Source organism: Apaloderma vittatum, unplaced genomic scaffold, assembly GCF_000703405.1.
Source record: "Apaloderma vittatum isolate BGI_N311 unplaced genomic scaffold, ASM70340v1 scaffold1241, whole genome shotgun sequence".
NCBI classification, from domain to species: Eukaryota; Metazoa; Chordata; class Aves; order Trogoniformes; family Trogonidae; genus Apaloderma; species Apaloderma vittatum.
Window position 1 is genome coordinate 427 of NW_009698252.1, and position 15,061 is coordinate 15,487.

The window sequence follows — 15,061 nt, forward strand, 5'->3', positions numbered from 1 at the left end:
CACACCCACATATCATGCCACGTCACATTTGAGGTAATTCCTTCTTCAGTGCTGGTTTGTAAACACAGCAAATCCTGTTGGCAGTGTGTAGGTGGCTATTTTGGTTCTGTCCCAGTAGGTATATACCAGCAAAACCAGAAGTGTGCTGCAGGGAGAGTGATGTACCGCAGAGAATGCTTCAGGTTTTGATCTGAACCATCTGTGTGTTATGCCTTTGGGCTCAGTGGTTCAGAACCATTTTTTTTTTTTTTTTTGTGAAAGCTGATCTTGGATTACAAAGGAATTTGGGGTTTTGATAACATTTGTATGAATTGTTTTCTCAACAGTTTCCATATGCATGGATATCACCTGAATCTTAACGAGAGCTTAAATTGCGTGTAAACCGACTGTAACCATGAGTGGCTCCAAGCCCGATATTCTCTGGGCCCCGCATCACGTCGACAGATTTGTTGTGTGTGATTCGGAGTTGAGCCTTTATCATATTGACTCTGCTGTAAGTTCAGAACTCAAGGCAGGGTCCTTGCGGCTGTCGGAAGAAACTACAGCTACGCTCCTGTCGATAAATTCGGATACGCCGTATATGAAATGCGTGGCTTGGTATCCGAAGTACGATCCTGAGTGTCTCCTCGCCGTCGGGCAGGCCAACGGTCGGGTGGTACTTACCAGCCTCGGGCAAGACCACAACTCGAAATCTAAAGATTTGATAGGCAAAGAGTTTGTTCCCAAACACGCACGGCAATGCAACACCCTCGCCTGGAACCCGCTGGATAGTAATTGGCTCGCTGCCGGGCTGGATAAACATCGGGCTGACTTTTCGGTGTTGATCTGGGATATCAGTAGCAAATATGCCCCCGAGACTGCGGTTGCTACGGAGAAAGTAAGACTTTCGGCAGGAGATCCGGAAGCGGGACTGGTAGTCACAAAGCCGCTGTATGAATTAGGACAGAACGATGCTTGTCTCTCTCTCTGTTGGCTTCCACGAGACCAGAAGCTGCTTTTAGCTGGAATGCATCGAAATCTGGCCATTTTTGACCTGAGGAACACAAGCCAGAAAATATTTGTAAACACCAAGGCTGTCCAGGGAGTGACTGTCGATCCCTATTTCCACGATCGCGTCGCTTCCTTCTATGAAGGTCAGGTTGCCATATGGGATTTGAGAAAGTTTGAAAAGCCCGTTTTGACTTTGACGGAGCAACCGAAACCCTTAACAAAAGTGGCGTGGTGTCCCACGAGAACTGGACTCTTGGCTACTTTAACAAGGGACAGCAATATCATTAGGCTGTATGACATGCAGCATACTCCCACCCCTATTGGAGATGAAACTGAGCCGACAATAATTGAAAGAAGCGTCCAGCCGTGTGAAAACTACATTGCCTCGTTTGCCTGGCACCCCACGAGTCAAAATCGAATGGTAGTGGTGACTCCCAACAGGACTATGTCCGACTTCACTGTTTTTGAAAGGATTTCTCTTGCGTGGAGTCCAGTGACATCGCTGATGTGGGCTTGTGGGCGACATTTATATGAGTGTACGGAAGAAGGGAAGGCCAGTTCCTTGGAAAAAGACATAGCGACCAAAATGCGGCTCCGAGCTCTGTCCAGGTATGGCCTTGATACTGAACAAGTGTGGAGAAATCACCTCCTGGCTGGAAATGAAGATCCTCAGCTGAAATCACTTTGGTACACTCTGCACTATATCCTTTATTTTACTGTAGTTGATATCCTAAAGATATATGTAAACCAGTTACGTAAAAGGCATGAAAATCTTCAACTATAATGCAACATCCTGTAAGTACTTTGCCTCTGTTAATAGGATGTGACTTTAAATGTGTATTGAATTTATTTTTTTTCCAAACGCTTGGGAAACATTAAGCTTCCTATACTTGAAAATACTTATGAAGCAGTATACTGAAGATATGGATCAAAAACTTACAGGAAACAAAGGCCCCTTAGTTTATGCTGGCATTAAAACAATTGTGAAGTCATCTTTGGGTAAGAATGTTCCCATTTTGGTAACTTACGTTGTAGTATGTTTACAGAATGACGCACTCCTGGGTTTGTCTTTAAGAGCTGTTGAGAGAGGCTAGTTAGAATTACAGAAACAATTTATTTCTGTTTGTGGTTTAATATATGTGAGCAGTTTATATCACAGTAATTTCCAGAATTTTCAGTATTTTTGGAAGGTCGATAATCATAAAAAAGCATCTGCAGAGGCAAGTCTTTAGCTGAATTATTTCAAACGTTTGGCTTCTGACTAAAGCGCTGAAAATCCTTGTTCCCCAAATAATTATTATATAAAAGCTGACTTTCCTGTAGTCGTTGCTAATGTGTGAAGTACGTTGGTATAACTGTGCTGAAATAAGCTGACTTGTAACTTGTAGTAATCACCCCTGGTGCGTCACATTATGCCTCTCTTGCTCGGTGAAAGTTTTATCAGTAAATCTGTTATTTGAACCTTTCCTTCACTGTGTGTATTATTCATATTTATGTTTTGTGTAAAAATAAACCCAACTCCTCAGTGGTGAGAGCTTCCAGCATGTTGATGCTTACTGAGGAGAACTGGTAGAGCAGGTGCTTGGCTGTTTGTCAGGTATTTTCAGACTGAACGTACAGATAATTCCTGTCAACTGGAACGGGAACCTCCAAACCCTTAGGAGACAGAGATAAAGAAAAAGCCGTAGTGAGGAGTATGTGCCAAATTTAGATGCACAATTTTTAGCAGATCAAACTAACGTGGTGCATGTTGCTCCTTACTGTGGAGTTTTTAGTGAAGCTCATTTAAAGTACTAAAATACTATACTCAGCTTTTGTACTCTGCTGACTGATTGAAATGAACGTGGTGTGTTGCGACTGCAATTTAAATTGGGATTTAAGCATAACTTGTCTTATTTCCCATTTGTAGGAACAACAGAGAACCTCAGGCACAGCCGGAGCGGATCCGATAGACAGGCAGATATTATTCAGTATCTGAGTGAGGAGAGATCCTTGGCTTTGCAGCTCTGTGGGTGGATAAAGAAGGGAACAGACTTAGATGTGGAACCTTTCTTAAATTCATTGGAACAGGAAGGAGACTGGGAGCGAGCTGCTGCTGTAGCACTTTTCAACTTGGACATACGGCGAGCAATACAAATTCTGAATAAAGGGGCTTCTTCGGGAAAAGGTGCGTATTGTCTTTAGTGTCTTCTGTTTTAGCACGGCCACCATAGTGGATTTTTTTTTTTTTGTAAGCAGATTTATGGAAGATAGTGTGGAAAAGATGCCTGTTGTCCTATAAAATAGTTACTCGAAGCAGTTGTATTGGAGCCTGAGAATCTGACAAATCCTGGTCCTTCACTCTCAAATTATCACGTGCCTCACTGTCTAGGTAAAATAGGTTATATGTTTCAGACTTTTCTATTTATACATATCCTGAGGGTGTTACACTCAGAACTAGTGGGATTCTTTTATTTTAATGGCTTTGTGTCCTGGTTAGATGTCATGTTTATCTGCTTCCATCCAGCTGCGTGCAGCTGTCCACCAGTGCGATGGCTGTGGAGTAGCTGAAATGTAATATTTGGGGTCTGCAGAAAACATTTATTTTGGAGCAGTATTTGGTAAGAGTTGAAAATGTATGAGGGAAAAGATAGTGGAGACAGGACATGAAGGTATTTTTGTTCTGTTTCCTTGCCAGTACTCCTCCTACAACTGCAATTTACATCTGGGTTCTTATATGAAATCGGAGAGATTATCTTGCCCATGAAAAGGGTAGGTAAGACAGGAAAGGCGCTGTTAAGGTTCTTTTAGTTTTAATGCTGCCCCTTTTTGGTGGGGGGAACCGTGTGTGTGCTTTCCATAGGCAAGGTTTAGAGTGGAGACACACTAACTTCAAATTCAAAAATAGGATTGAACTTGCTGACAGAATGAATCCTTAGACACACAGATTGAATGTGTTTAGGGAGCTTGTGGACTTGAAGCTGCTGTATGCAGTTGTCGTCCTCCAGCCGAGCCTGCGAAGCGATGGCTGTATTTTCATATCCACAAGAACTGAAACGACAGGATTGTGTTATGGTAATGACATTTTTTTTTTTTTATGAGAGCGATAGGAACACATTTAGCAGTTCAAAACTTCTTCACAATACCAGGACCAGTACGATGTCACCTGTAGTATAACTCAGGCTGTCGTGTGTGTGGGCTTGTGACACTTAAAGCTCTTAACTCACCTCAACAGAGGCATTTAAGTCAGAAACTAATAAATACCAGAGTATGTACATTTATTTTAGGTACTGTTAATTCTCCTGCATTTTGCCTTGCATCCTGACAAAACATTCTGTTTCAAACTGATGCCCTCAATTACAGTTTTAATCAGATTTCTTTTTTTGTTTAGTCCTTGACTATTGTTTCACTGATTGCTTTTAATAAATCAGGTGATCTGAACCTTAACGTAGTAGCGATGGCTCTGTCGGGCTACACAGATGAGAAGAACTCGCTTTGGAGAGAAATGTGCAGTACTCTAAGACTGCAGCTGAACAATCCCTACTTGTGTGCTATGTTTGCTTTCCTGACAAGTGAATCTGGTTCATATGATGGTGTTTTGGTGAGTAAATTTCTGTTATGTTAAAATTCTTTTTAAGTAATAGGTGTGCATATATGTATATACACATTATATGCTATAAACTCCACGAATTAATCAGATTCCAGTGTATTATTTTCTCCTGCTGCTGGCAGATAACATTTTTTCCTGCTAAAAAATCCTCTCATGTTGGTGAAGGTTAAGTAAGTGAACAAAACATGCGTAAGCAGCCGAAATAGCCAGTATAGTTCAAATATTTTTCAGAGGAAATTCTTTTTAACATGGAGTTGTTAAACTACCAGGAATGCATTATCAAAATGACAGATCATAAGGTGTGGGTTTTTTAATTTTTGTTTTTCCTTCAGTAAGACATGTTGAAGTTTGCATAAAAAAGATTTTGCCAAGCACGTGTCCTTCTTTTGGCACTGTCAGTCACAATATCGGGAGGGAAAAATACAGACACAGCTGAGTACCAGCATTAAGTTAGTCAAGTTTTTTTTTCTTCAGTGTCGTATCTAGTAAAAAGATGTAAAAGCAGAAAGGAAATAGTATTGAATTGCTGCACCTTTGTGAGAAAACCTGTGTTCTGGGTGTTTGGAGTTAGTTTTTGATCGTTTTTCTTTTAGTTTGTTTTGTTTATTAACTTTCAATTGTAACTTTGGGAAGGAATTGAAGGGTTAGGTTGGTTACTTTGTGAATATGGTAAATGACAGTTTGTTTCTCTGCCCTCTGTGACTTGGTCCTACCCTTGGCTGTATGTACTAGAAGCACTAAGCCCCAACTCCTCATGACCTGACAATTTTCTTTTTCTAGAATTTCATAAACCACGTGGGATGGGTTGTACCAGGCTTTGCTGCTGTTTGACTAGATTGTTCCGGCAGCCTTGCTCTGATACCTTTATCTGGATATAAACGGTTAATCTGATATTTAGTGTTAGCTTTCTTCAGCTGTGATGTTTTCTTTGTACGTAATCGATTTCATAATAGTGCACAGGGTCTGACTTTGTTTTGATAAATGAAACCCAATATTGAAAAACACATTCTGACAATGTTGAAAAAGTGGAAACTTGCAAGTGATGATAGTATTCCCATTTTTCTCTCTTTAGTACGAAAATAATGTAGCTGTACGAGACAGAGTGGCGTTTGCTTGCAAGTTCCTCAATGATGCTCAGGTGAGTTTGTGGTTCCACATTTAAGCAAACTGTTATTCAGAGCTTTAGGGCTTTATTTCGGGGCAGAAGAAACTCTGGGGTAGAGGGGTGAACAGTGGAAGCATTCGTGAGGGAGCTGGATTTTCTCATCACAGTAGGGTGTAAGATAATGGTGTAATCGAGTCTTTGCTATGTACTTTCAGCTTGATTTGAGGATAGTTTTTTGTGTTTTTTTAAATTTTTCTAATATTTTTTAATTAGTATTCTTGCATACTAGTTTGCTCACTGCTGTTGCATTACTTGTATATCTGTTTTACGGGAGAGTATTTGTACTTACTTAGTCTTCATTTGCAGATATTTACCTTCTCTTGAATCAAAGCTCGGTTTTACAGCATGTTTTCTTTGAAATTCACTGTAATATTTAACACTCTTTGATTTCCCTATCAGGGGACCTAAAGTTTGCTGAGAAATCACTAAATTCTTGCAGTGTAGTGGATACAGCCATATAACTTGTCCTGCAAAACATATAGCGAGCAACATACCCTGTTAGCAGCAGAAACTCTTAAAAAAGTTATTCAAATAAGGAAGAGTTTTGTCACATGCCCACATAAATGAGTTAGGCAAGGATGAACAGATGGCAAAAGTTAAGTAAACTCGTCTTTTATAGCTGAACAGGTTTATTGAAAAGCTGACAAATGAAATGAAAGAGGCTGGGAACTTGGAGGGAATACTGTTAACGGGGCTGACAAAAGATGGAGTCGACTTGATGGAAAGTTATGTTGACAGAACGGGAGATGTCCAGACAGCGAGCTACTGTATGCTCCAGGTTAGTGTTTCGCTCAAAAATAAGTCTTTACAGAGAACTAAACGTAGTTTTCTCCAGCAGTGTAGTATTGCATCTTGTGAACTAAAAAGTATTTTCTGTAATAAATTGTGATTATATATACTCTGCTTGCGTTGTGGAATCATCTGAAACACTCAGTGTTAACTGTGAACGTGGATTTCTGTGTTTGAGATCGCTCGAGGAAATAGCAAGGGGAACAGGCAAAAAGAAAACAGGGCCCTTTTCACTGTTTAAATGGGAAATACCCGTTCCCCTGCTTATTGCTGGGGTGTATCCTGACAGGTTAGTTTTTTCTGGTTTTGCTTCCAAAATTTTGACAGAGAACTGAGGCGAGGTTATTTGTTTGTCTGTAGGCATTGGGTTGGTTTGGGTGTTTTAAGATGGACTTGTCTTGGCCCCTTTGTCTGATAGACAGGAGTTTTTAGGAGGATGTGGAAGCAAAAGTATTTTCAACCAGAGAGGCAGACAAGAATATCTTTATCAAACTCCCGTTACAGTTTAATAGAAAATTAATCTTTTGCTAAACAACTTACGTTGTATTACTTCCCGTACCTTGCAGTACACTTTGTAAAACCTTTTGAAAAAATCAGTGATAGAGATTGAGATGCATTTTGTATCTTCAGTGCGTGTTTGACATTTTCCCTGCTTGCTCTAGGGTTCTCCACTGGATGTACTTAAGGACGAGAGAGTTCAGTACTGGATCGAGAACTACAGGAATCTTTTAGATGCTTGGAGATTTTGGCATAAACGTGCAGAATTTGATATCCATAGGAGTAAGCTGGATCCCAGTTCAAAACCTTTAGCACAGGTAAGTGTAATTCTTGTATGAAGTACGACCAGTCCAGAAAGGAAGGTGACGTGGTACTTGTGCAGAAACACAGGTGCTGCCTGCACCTTGGCTTTCGTGAGGATTTGGTTAAGGCTGCCCTAAGAAAGCAGGTTTTTTTTTTTCAAAATATATTTTTAGAAAGACCCTGATAACTGTTTGATCAGAGAGTACAGAAGTATGGTAACCAGATCGACATTTCTTCATATCTAATCTAGGAAATCAGTTCTGTACCATTTTATTTGTGGGTTGTTTTTTTTTTCTTAAGGCTTTTTCTTTCCAATAACAGGCTGCCTTTGAGAAACTGTAACTTTCCAACATTTTTTCTGGGGAAAATAATGTTTTTTTTTCCCCTTCCATGTTGAAAAACAAAATCAGAGATGTATCGTCTAGCTGAATTCAGTATCAAGGTTAGAACGATGCTGAAACCAGGGAGTTGAACCAAGAACTAGTTCAAATTGACTTTGTTTTTGTTGAAGCAAATCTCAAAGCTAAGTTGAAGCTCATGAACCTTAAACCGAAAGTGAAGAGCAGCGACTTCTGTTATCAGTTCTGAACATAAGCTTAAACAGAATAGCGCCCTGACACAAGTGCCACCTACTTAACATCTGGTGACATTTTTAGCCAACATGGTCTTACTGCAACATTTTGCACTCTCCCATGTCTGCTGAGTATGTGCATTACCAGCCGTAGGGCCCAAGGGTTTCCAAGGAAAGCTGTTTTGGAACTCATGTGTCCGTCACAGCTGTTTCAGAAGAGCTGCAGCTGTACTGCCAAAGAGTCAAATTTACTGCCTCTTCCTTCCATGATCAACATAAATACCCCCTAAAGAGTTTGAAATACCTGCTCCTTGGTATGAAGTCAGGTATGCAGTTAAAACTCGTTAGGGAAGTTCTCGTGTGGGTGACTCGAGAGAGGCTTACAGAATCATAGAACAGTTTTGGCTGGAAGAGACCTTCAAGATCATCAAGTCCAACCTTTTCCCAGCCCTGTCAACACCACTGACCCATGTCCCTCAGCACAACGTCCACCCTTCTCTTAAACACCTCCACGGATGGCGACTCAAATCGCTCCCTGGGCAGCCTGTTCCAATGCCTGACAACCCTCTGAGTAAAGAAATTCTTCCTAATATCCAACCTGAACCTCGCCTGGTGCAACTTAAGGCCATTTCCCCTCATCCTATCACTCACCACTGGGGCCAACAGACCAAGCCCTGCCTCGCTACAACCTCCTTCCAAGTAGTTGTAGAGAGCGATAAGGTCTCTCCTCAATCTCCTCCAGGCTAAACAGCCCCACATCCCTCAGCCTTTCCTCATAGGACCTAAATTCCAAACCCTTCACCAGCGTGGCAGCCGCCTCTGTACCCTCTCCAGCACCTCCATGTCCCTTTGGTAGTGAGGGGCCCAAAACTGGACGCAGGACTCGAGGTGCAGCCTCACCAAAGCTGAGTAGAGGGGAATGATCACCAATGATCATCTCACTATAAGGAGGGAGAGACAGATTTCATTCTGCAGTGAGTAAACTTAATGTCTTTCGTTACTGCAGATGGAGCTTTTTATTATCTTAAATAATGGCTTTCTGAGTTTTAGCAGTTGTGTGAGTTTCTAGGTGCTTTTGAGGTAAGTGAGAATCCTGAAGGCCTGCGTGCCACATCCCTAAGCCAAGATGTTAGGAATTTCTTCACAGGTGGCCTTGGCTTTCCAGGGCACTGCCTGGATTATTTGGTAAATCAGTGTTTGCTAGCTCGTAGCTGTAGCAAATGCGGAACCAAACCAGAAAATTAATGGGCTTTTGTTCTCTTTAGGTGTTTGTGAGTTGCAATTTCTGTGGGAAATCAATCTCTTACAGCTGTTCAGCTATCCCTCATCAGGGGCGAGGCTTCAGCCAGTACGGAGTTAGCGGTTCACCGACTAAGTCAAAAGTTACAAGCTGTCCTGGTTGCCGGAAACCCCTTCCTCGCTGTGCGCTTTGCTTGATAAATATGGGAACGCCAGTTTCCAGCTGTCCAGGTATGACCCAGTGGGTTTTAGTTTTTCAACAGGAGTGCTAGTAGAGGCCTCATTAGCAGTTCCTGTTGGAAGATCTTCAGTTGCATCTTTTTCTTTCTGTTTGTGCTCATACTCTAAATATTCATACTCGTCATTTTGAGGGAGGAAGACTGTAATCATAGAGTCATAGAATCATAGACTCACAGAACTGTCAGGGTTGGAAGGGACCTCAAAGATGATCCAGTTCCAACCCCCTGCCATGGGCAGGGACATCCCCCACTGGCTCAGGCTGCCCAGAGCCCCATCCAGCCTGGCCTGAAAAACTCCCAGGGATGGGGCTGCCACCCCCTCTCTGGGCAACCTGTGCCAGGGTCTCACCACCCTCATGGGGAAGAACTTCTTCCCAACGTCCCACCTGAACCGACCCATCTCCAGCTTCAATCCATTCCCTCCAGTCCTGTCACTGCCCGACATCCTCACAAGCCCCTCCCCAGCTTTCTTGTAGCCCCCTGGAGATCCTGGAAGCCACAATAAGGTCTCCTGGGAGCCTTCTTTTCTGCAGATTGAACAGCCCCAACTTTTGCATCCGTCTGATTTTATGATGAAACCTCTGTCTCAGTTTTTTGGTGGCAGGCAGTGCACACAGCTACTTGCTTCTGGCATTTTTTCCGGGGATTGTTAGTGAAATTCCATAGTTAAGAGAGATGAAGAGATTCAAGTACTGTGAGCTTTAAAACTGTAGAAATGGGAGGTGTGTTTTCTTGAGGTGATTTTTTTTTTTATAAGCAGAATGTTTCATGTGCAGTAAAACAGGTCTATTCACTGTAACATAAATCAATTACTGAAACATAAATCACTGTTGAAAGAGATTCTGTCTGTAAAATTTGTTTAATAGCCAAGTTTGTCACGTCCGTAAGATGTGAAACAACAGCGCACCAATGTAATTTTTGGGTTGGCATTCCATCAGTTCTGAATCATTTTACTGACTTCTCGTTTAAAATCAGGCCACATCTTCACACGATGTTCCTCGTTTCAAATTGATTCTAACGGTGTTACTGGAACTGAAATATAAATGAAGCGTTAACGACTTACAGGCATATTTGTGGGGGCGGGTTTGCCTCTGCACAGGGGGATCCAAGTCCGATGAAAAAGTGGATCTTAGCAAAGACAAGAAGTTAGCCCAGTTCAACAACTGGTTTACGTGGTGTCACAACTGTAGGCACGGTGGCCACGCTGGCCATATGCTCAGCTGGTTCAGGTAAGTTGATGTTAAAATCTTTATTTCACGGGCGTGTGCTGTCCTGAGGAGCAGGATGTGCCTCGCTCTACCTGTCTTTACAACATTTTGTTGGTTTTGAACGTACACAAGACTTAACTACGATGCTGAGGCTTTCAGTGATACTGTCCCTGCCCATACAGAAGTGTTCAGATCACAAAATTATTGGACATTAGTTTTATTTTACCTGCTCTTTCTTTCTTTCTGCTTTTGTTATCTAGGGACCACACGGAGTGCCCGGTTTCTGCCTGCTCCTGTAAGTGCATGCAGCTGGATACCACAGGGAATCTCATTCCAGCAGAGACTGTCCAGGCATAAATATGCTGGAAAAGATGGATGTTCATCACGGTCCAAGAGTATATTCTAGATGAAGGTAACTTGTGACTTCCTGACTGTGAAAAAATAAATTGCTGTCAGATTAGTAAAATGATGTGTGTGACTGTGCTTGGTAGAAACAGGTAATTCCTGAAGATGAGCCTTGGGTGTGGGATGTGGTCCTCGTTCAGAGGATCAAAGCAGTTCGGTTCAAAAGGACTCCTGGAATTGTGGACGCTCTGGATTGGCTAAAATCCAGCAAACTTTTACTGAGGTTTTGAGGGTAGTGCTGCTGGGCCCTTTGATTTGTTTTGCAAACAAAGCAGTGTTTATATGCTGTGAAAACGGGCCTTCACAATAAACACCTTAAAGGTGTCCTTCAGAAGATCACAAAGTGGATTCTTCTGTTCTTTGTTTAATCACATTTCTTGTATGCAAGTGTTCATTCTTTGCCAGGTCAATCAGAGTGCTGTTGGTGTATTCTAAAGATTTTTATTTTACAGAAAAATTCCTCTCTGTTTCCAAGTGTCAAGGTCTTATTTAATTTAGCTACAGACCTAGCTGATGTGAATTTTAATGCTAAAGAATTTGAGTTTTTTTTTCTCCTAGTGATATCTATACCCTAGAGGAGAGTTCCCTGAAAAGTCTTTCAGTGCAGAGCGCAGGTGAACTGGAGGAGGTTTCATTTGATTGATTAATTTTTAACATAATACTGTGAAGATCTGAAATCTCAAGGACTGGAGACTTACAAATATTTAAGTTTTAAACTACAAAAAAAAAATAATTGAAGGCTTTTGGATAATCAGCATTTCCCTGTACTTGTGAAATATGCTGGGAAGTGTGAAATGAACTGGTATAAATCTTGCTTCTGGTCACTAGGAGACACTGATTTGCCCCCAAAAGGCTGCACAATTTTAGGTCATGGACCAGAAGTAGTTCGAAACGTTACCAGTTGGAATTAAGTTTATTTATTAATTTGAGAGAGAGAGTCAATGAGATTTTGCTAATAATGTGCTGGGAGCTAATCACTGTTGTTGTCCTTGATTTGGTAGGCAACAAAATTCACACAAATTAGGGGACAAAAAAACCTGTTTTAAGGTATGTGATGATAATAACATCAGTTTACTTGGTGTGTGTTTATTTACTAGTAGAAACAGTGTATGAGTTATTTAACACTTGCGTGCTATGAAATACTAAATGGAATAAACTGGTACCCTATTGCCAGGACTGTGAAAATCGGTGTTTTAAAAGAGAATATGTTGTACTGTACGACTAGTTCTAAGTGCTGCAGTGTAGTTGCAACAACATAGACCGTGGAAATGTTTTCTGTAGGTGGACAGGATTACATTCAGGACTCTGGGTTCTGCTTTCTGACTTAACTTTAATGTTGTAATGCATCTGCTACATTTATTCTGACCGAAAATTCTTGCCTAATTGAGAAAGATCTTTTCTAAGCTAAAAATCTCTGAGGTACTTGTTATTTTTAAGCATGGGAGAGCAGTTTGAGGTTTTTTCTTGTTATTTTTGCACACATCATGTTGCAGGTTGAAGAGCTCTTCAAAATGTTCTCCATTTGTAAATGTAAACTGGGGTTTAATGTATGATACTCTGTTTTTATAAATACAGGCAATAAAACTTCTGCTTTATGGAAATTAGGATTTCTAAGTGTCAAGGATATGTTTTTATTCCTCTGTAGTGACAACATTTCGTAAATTTTCCTGATAAACTCCATGTCCAGGTGGATGCAACTAATAGATATCTCTTTTTCTTGTGAAAAGAAAAACTCATTTCTAATGTTTTCAGCTTGGCTGTACCTGTTTGTGCCAAATTCTATGACTTCATTAAATTAGATACTTTGATACTCAGCATGTCTTTGAAATGTTTTGGATTATGAGTGTGTGTGTACTCTGGCACAATATAACTATTAGTTTTGGCTGTTGTCCTTTTGTAATTGCTAATCAGGCTTTCAGGCCAGTGATTGCAGTATTTGCAAAATGTACAAAGTCAGGTCTATGTTTTTTTAATGATCACGTATTTTCCTTGTTTTGCTTTTGAATAAAGCTGTGGTTTTGGGGGTAGTTTGTTGTCTTTAACAACCGTTCACAGGTATTTTATTAGCAGCAGTTCCCTTGTTTTTTACTGTTTCCTGCTATCTGCTCAACTCCGATAGAGTTAATCAGATGGAGGTGGTCTCTTCCTCCATTCCAGCTTCACAGACTTTCTGTACTGCACCCAAGCGGGGTGTAAAACTGCTCCCTCCCAGGGCTGTCACAGCAGCGAAGGGAAGTCACAGGAGCTTGCTGGCCCACCAGGGCTGTGCCAGCTTCCTCACCTGGGAGCCCTTCAGTCCCACCGCTGCAGGGCTTTGAGGAGTGACTTAACCACTGACCGATGACTTCCATATCCAACACAGGCCAAGAAAAGGTTTGTGTGGGCACCTGGATTGCAGCGTGGCCCTTGGGACAGTGTCAAGCTCTCGTGACTCCACACAAGAGCCGGTGGGATGCAGCTGTGTCACTGCCCTCCCAAAGTCCAGAGATTCTTTCACCCCATCTGTAGCTTCCCTAAGACTCATAAACCCACTGTTTCCCACTGGATTATGTGTGAGGTCTGGCGGTGTCTCTCACTGGGTTGGCAGCCCCGCGGTTATTCCTGTCCCCTGGGTCGCAGGCAGGGCTGGCCGTCTCCCACAGTGCTCCCCAGTAAGGGCAGCTCTGACCTGAGCGTTACCCTCATATCAAGAATATTTTGCGGTTCTTCACATCGCTGTCTCGTTAGTGTCACTAGTAGCCAGGGTAGGCCATTTATTCACAAACCTTGGTAGCTGTAGAGAAGCAGATGAATGAAAAAGCACGTGGCGGAAAGCCACGGTAGTTAGTTAGTTGTACACTGCTTGCCTAAACACCTTCTCGGGGTTGTGGGACTGGAGGAGCAAGGGGAGTCTTGACTGCCAAGGGGAAGCTGCATAAAATGACTTTTTATTCTGCTGAGCACTAAAATACAGCTGTGGTAGCGCTCCAGGACAGAGCAGGGCCTCCCAGCACTTCAGGATGTGCTCATGGTAGTGCTGGGTAGGCTGCTGGGCTAGATGATCTCAGGAGATCTTTTCCAACCTTAACGATCCTGTGATCCTGTGCCACACAGACCTCGTGTTCTTGTTTGCTGTATGACACCGACTCCTCCTTCCCTGGGACAGCAGATTGTCACTGTCTGCCTTCTAAGTAGAGGGAACAAAAAATAGCTCACCTGGTTAAGCCAATCATCCACCCGCGTTGCAGTAACCTGGATAAATATGAAGTCTTTGAGACAAATTCCTCAGCCAGAAACAAAGATGTCTATAAGTACAAAGCTAGCGAGTTTAGTAAGGCACTAAATCTAGCTGTTAAACCTGAAATCTGTTTGGATGAAAGGTTGATGAATGTGGCGAAGGTTTACTTGCAATACTTAGAAATATATTACTTATTAATTGCTAGAGAGTATTTCCAAAGTTTTAACTTTGATTGTGTTACCTTAAGAAACGTAAGAATTCTGTTATGTGCTGCAAGTACCCTGGATAGTAACAAAATTGGGAACTGTGGAAGGTTGTATGAGTAAAGTCATCAGGGAAATTTGGCTGAGTCTAGTACTTCTGCTTAGACTCCACCAAGAGCAAAGGCTGGGATGGGACCTCGGCAGCACTTCAAATCCCCAAACCTAACTAGATTCTTTCCAAGTATTTAACATCAGTGCAAAAGGCAGGTACCTCGTACTCCACTTGGTTAAAACTACCTGTGCCAGGTAAAATACAACAGGAGTCAGCGTGTGTCACCGAAAGTCAGGCTCTAAGATACAATATTGACACAAACGTAGTAAAATCTTTTTTTATTGGAGACCATTTTCAAGATGCAAAATACGTCCGTTCCGTAAGTTTATATCAAAGCAAATTAAAAAAATATCTTTACACTATAACCCCACCAACTGTCTTCGAGTTTCCTCCTGGAACCTCAGCTACCACCACCAAGATGCCTATAACACAGCTTCAGTTTCTAGCAAGTCCAGTCCTGAGAGAGAACGGTCCTCCTGGATGCGTAAGGGTTATATATACACAGGCAGCGAGATGTCCACGCAAGGGTTCTT

At 41.9% G+C, this 15,061-nt stretch overlaps 1 protein-coding gene across 1 annotated transcript; it reads left to right on the forward strand.

Annotated features, from left to right (window-relative positions):
- The first annotated feature begins 332 nt into the window (after positions 1-332).
- MIOS (missing oocyte, meiosis regulator, homolog (Drosophila)) lies at positions 333-11,071 on the forward strand. The gene is made up of 10 exons (XM_009877918.1): positions 333-1,691; positions 1,891-1,989; positions 2,900-3,157; positions 4,401-4,570; positions 5,652-5,717; positions 6,364-6,522; positions 7,196-7,348; positions 9,171-9,375; positions 10,483-10,612; positions 10,852-11,071. The coding sequence occupies exons 1-10, from the start codon at positions 395-397 to the stop codon at positions 10,946-10,948; spliced, it is 2,634 nt and encodes an 877-aa protein (XP_009876220.1). The 5' UTR covers positions 333-394; the 3' UTR covers positions 10,949-11,071.
- The last annotated feature ends 3,990 nt before the right edge of the window (positions 11,072-15,061 follow it).

Bases quoted from the DNA above. Each gene is read 5' to 3' on its own strand.
- MIOS (XM_009877918.1), top strand. From the start codon at position 395: ATGAGTGGCTCCAAGCCCGATATTCTCTGGGCCCCGCATCACGTCGAC. The intron at 4,571-5,651 runs GTGAGTAAATTT...TTCTCTCTTTAG, and splicing joins GTTCATATGATGGTGTTTTG to TACGAAAATAATGTAGCTGT. The intron at 10,613-10,851 runs GTAAGTTGATGT...TTTGTTATCTAG, and splicing joins CATATGCTCAGCTGGTTCAG to GGACCACACGGAGTGCCCGG.